Source organism: Petaurus breviceps, unplaced genomic scaffold, assembly GCF_028583685.1.
Source record: "Petaurus breviceps papuanus isolate PSGF00001 unplaced genomic scaffold, PetGlider_PUasm1.0 186, whole genome shotgun sequence".
Taxonomy (NCBI): Eukaryota; Metazoa; Chordata; class Mammalia; order Diprotodontia; family Petauridae; genus Petaurus; species Petaurus breviceps.
Window position 1 is genome coordinate 30,576,868 of NW_027185798.1, and position 1,809 is coordinate 30,578,676.

The 1,809-nt window shown below is 57.7% G+C and overlaps 3 protein-coding genes across 5 annotated transcripts in view; all 3 read left to right on the forward strand.

The window, feature by feature from the left end:
* The window catches only part of S100A10 (S100 calcium binding protein A10), a 462,639-nt gene that overhangs the window by 302,770 nt on the left and 158,060 nt on the right, over positions 1-1,809 (forward strand). The window lies entirely within an intron of this gene.
* The window catches only part of S100A11 (S100 calcium binding protein A11), a 399,965-nt gene that overhangs the window by 302,770 nt on the left and 95,386 nt on the right, over positions 1-1,809 (forward strand). The window lies entirely within an intron of this gene.
* TCHH (trichohyalin) overlaps positions 1-1,809 on the forward strand; it is a 7,102-nt gene that overhangs the window by 3,480 nt on the left and 1,813 nt on the right. Inside the window, 1 exon segment of the mRNA XM_069089975.1 lies at positions 1-1,809. This exon segment is cut by the window's left edge and continues 11 nt beyond it; it is cut by the window's right edge and continues 347 nt beyond it. Within this exon segment, the coding sequence (XP_068946076.1) occupies positions 1-1,809 (1,809 nt within the window).

The window sequence follows — 1,809 nt, forward strand, 5'->3', positions numbered from 1 at the left end:
GCAGAACAGCTCCGGGAGGAGGAAGAGCAGCTCCAGCGCCTGGAACAAGAGGTAGAAAAGAGACGTGAAGAGCTAGAGAAGAGGAGGCGCCGGGAGCAGCGAGAAGGACAGTACCGTGAAGAAGAGCAGCTCCGGGAGGAGGAAGAGCGGCTCCAGCGCCTGGAGCAGGAGGTAGAGAAGAGACGTGAGGAGTTAGAGAAGAGGCGGCGCCGGGAGCAGCGAGAAGCACAGTCCCGGGAAGAAGAACAGCTCCGGGAGGAGGAAGAGCAGCTCCAGCGCCTGGAGCGGGAGGAGAAAAGGCTGCGCCTGCAACAGCGAGACCTACAATACCGGGAGGAGGAGGAGGAGTTAAGACGTCAGGAGAGAGACGGACAATATTCTGAAAGCGAGGATTTCCAAGAACAAGAGAGTGACCTGCCATTCCGTGAGGAAGCCCAGAGCCGACGTCTGAAATGGCAGTGGCAACCCCACAAGGAAAATGAAGCACGTAACAGAAGGCTTTACTCCAAACGTGGGGAGGATGAACAGAGGGACTGGGAGCAAGAAGATTCTCAAGTCCGAGACTGGCCAGCCAGAGATGATGACTACGAGTGTGGTTCTGGAGATCTGGACGGACCGTTCAGGTACGAGAAAGCCCGTCGGGTGCAGGACAGACAGCTCTATCAGGACGAGCAAGAAGAGCGGAGGTACAGGCAGGAACGAGAGGCGGAGAAGCAGCGTCTCCAAGAGAGAGGCAGGCTCTCCCAGGAAGAAGGACAAAGGCTCCGACAAGAACGGGAGCAAGAAAGGAGACGCCGTCAGGAGCAAGGCGGGAAATTCTTGGATGAAGAACAGTCGTACGGAGAGGAGCGAGAAGAAACGAAACGGCTTCGTCAGAGCCGAGACAGGAAGTTCCGTGAGGAGCAGGAGCTTCGAAGACAGGACCAAGACAGAGGGAAAAGACTCCTCCAGGCCCGAGACGGACAACTCCTGGAGGAAGAGGAGCTTTACCCTCAGGAGAGAGACAGACAATACCGTAAGGAACTGCGCTCCCAGGGGGCCCGGCACAGGCAATTCCGTGAGGAAGAGAGCGTGCTGTCTCAGCAACGAGAGGAACAGAGACGAAGGCAGGAGCAAGAGGAAGAGCGGTTCCTGAGGAAGGAGAGAGAACAAGAACAGGGACGCCGTCAGGAACGTGGTGGGGCATTCCCCAGGGAAGAGCAGCTGAGGCAGGAAGAACTAGAGCAAGAACAGAGACACAGACAGGAACGAGACAGAAAATTCCGAGAGCAAGAGCAAAGCCTCCAGCAAGCGGTAGAAGAAGAAAGGAGACGCCGTCTAGAACAAGACAGGAAGCTCCGTGAGGAAGAACAGCTCCTCCAGCAAGAAGAGGAAGAAGAACAGAGGCTCCGGCAGGAACGGGACAGGAAATTCCGTGAGGAGGAGCAGCTGCGCAGACAGGAGCTGGAGCCGGAGCAGAGGCTCCAGGAGCGGGAGAGGAAATTCCGTGAAGAGGAGCAGCTCCGAAGGCAGGAGCTGGAGCCAGAGCTGAGACGCCGGCAAGAATTCCGTGAGGCGGAGCAGCTGCGCCGGCAGGAGCTGGAGCCGGAGCAGAGGCTCCAGGAGCGGGAAAGAAAATTCCGAGAGCAAGAGCAAAGCCTCCAGCAAGCGGTAGAAGAAGAAAGGAGACGCCGTCTAGAACAAGACAGGAAGCTCCGTGAGGAAGAACAGCTCCTCCAGCAAGAAGAGGAAGAACAGAGGCTCCGGCAGGAACGGGACAGGAAATTCCGTGAGGCGGAGCAGCTTCGCAGACAGGAGCTGGAGCAGGAG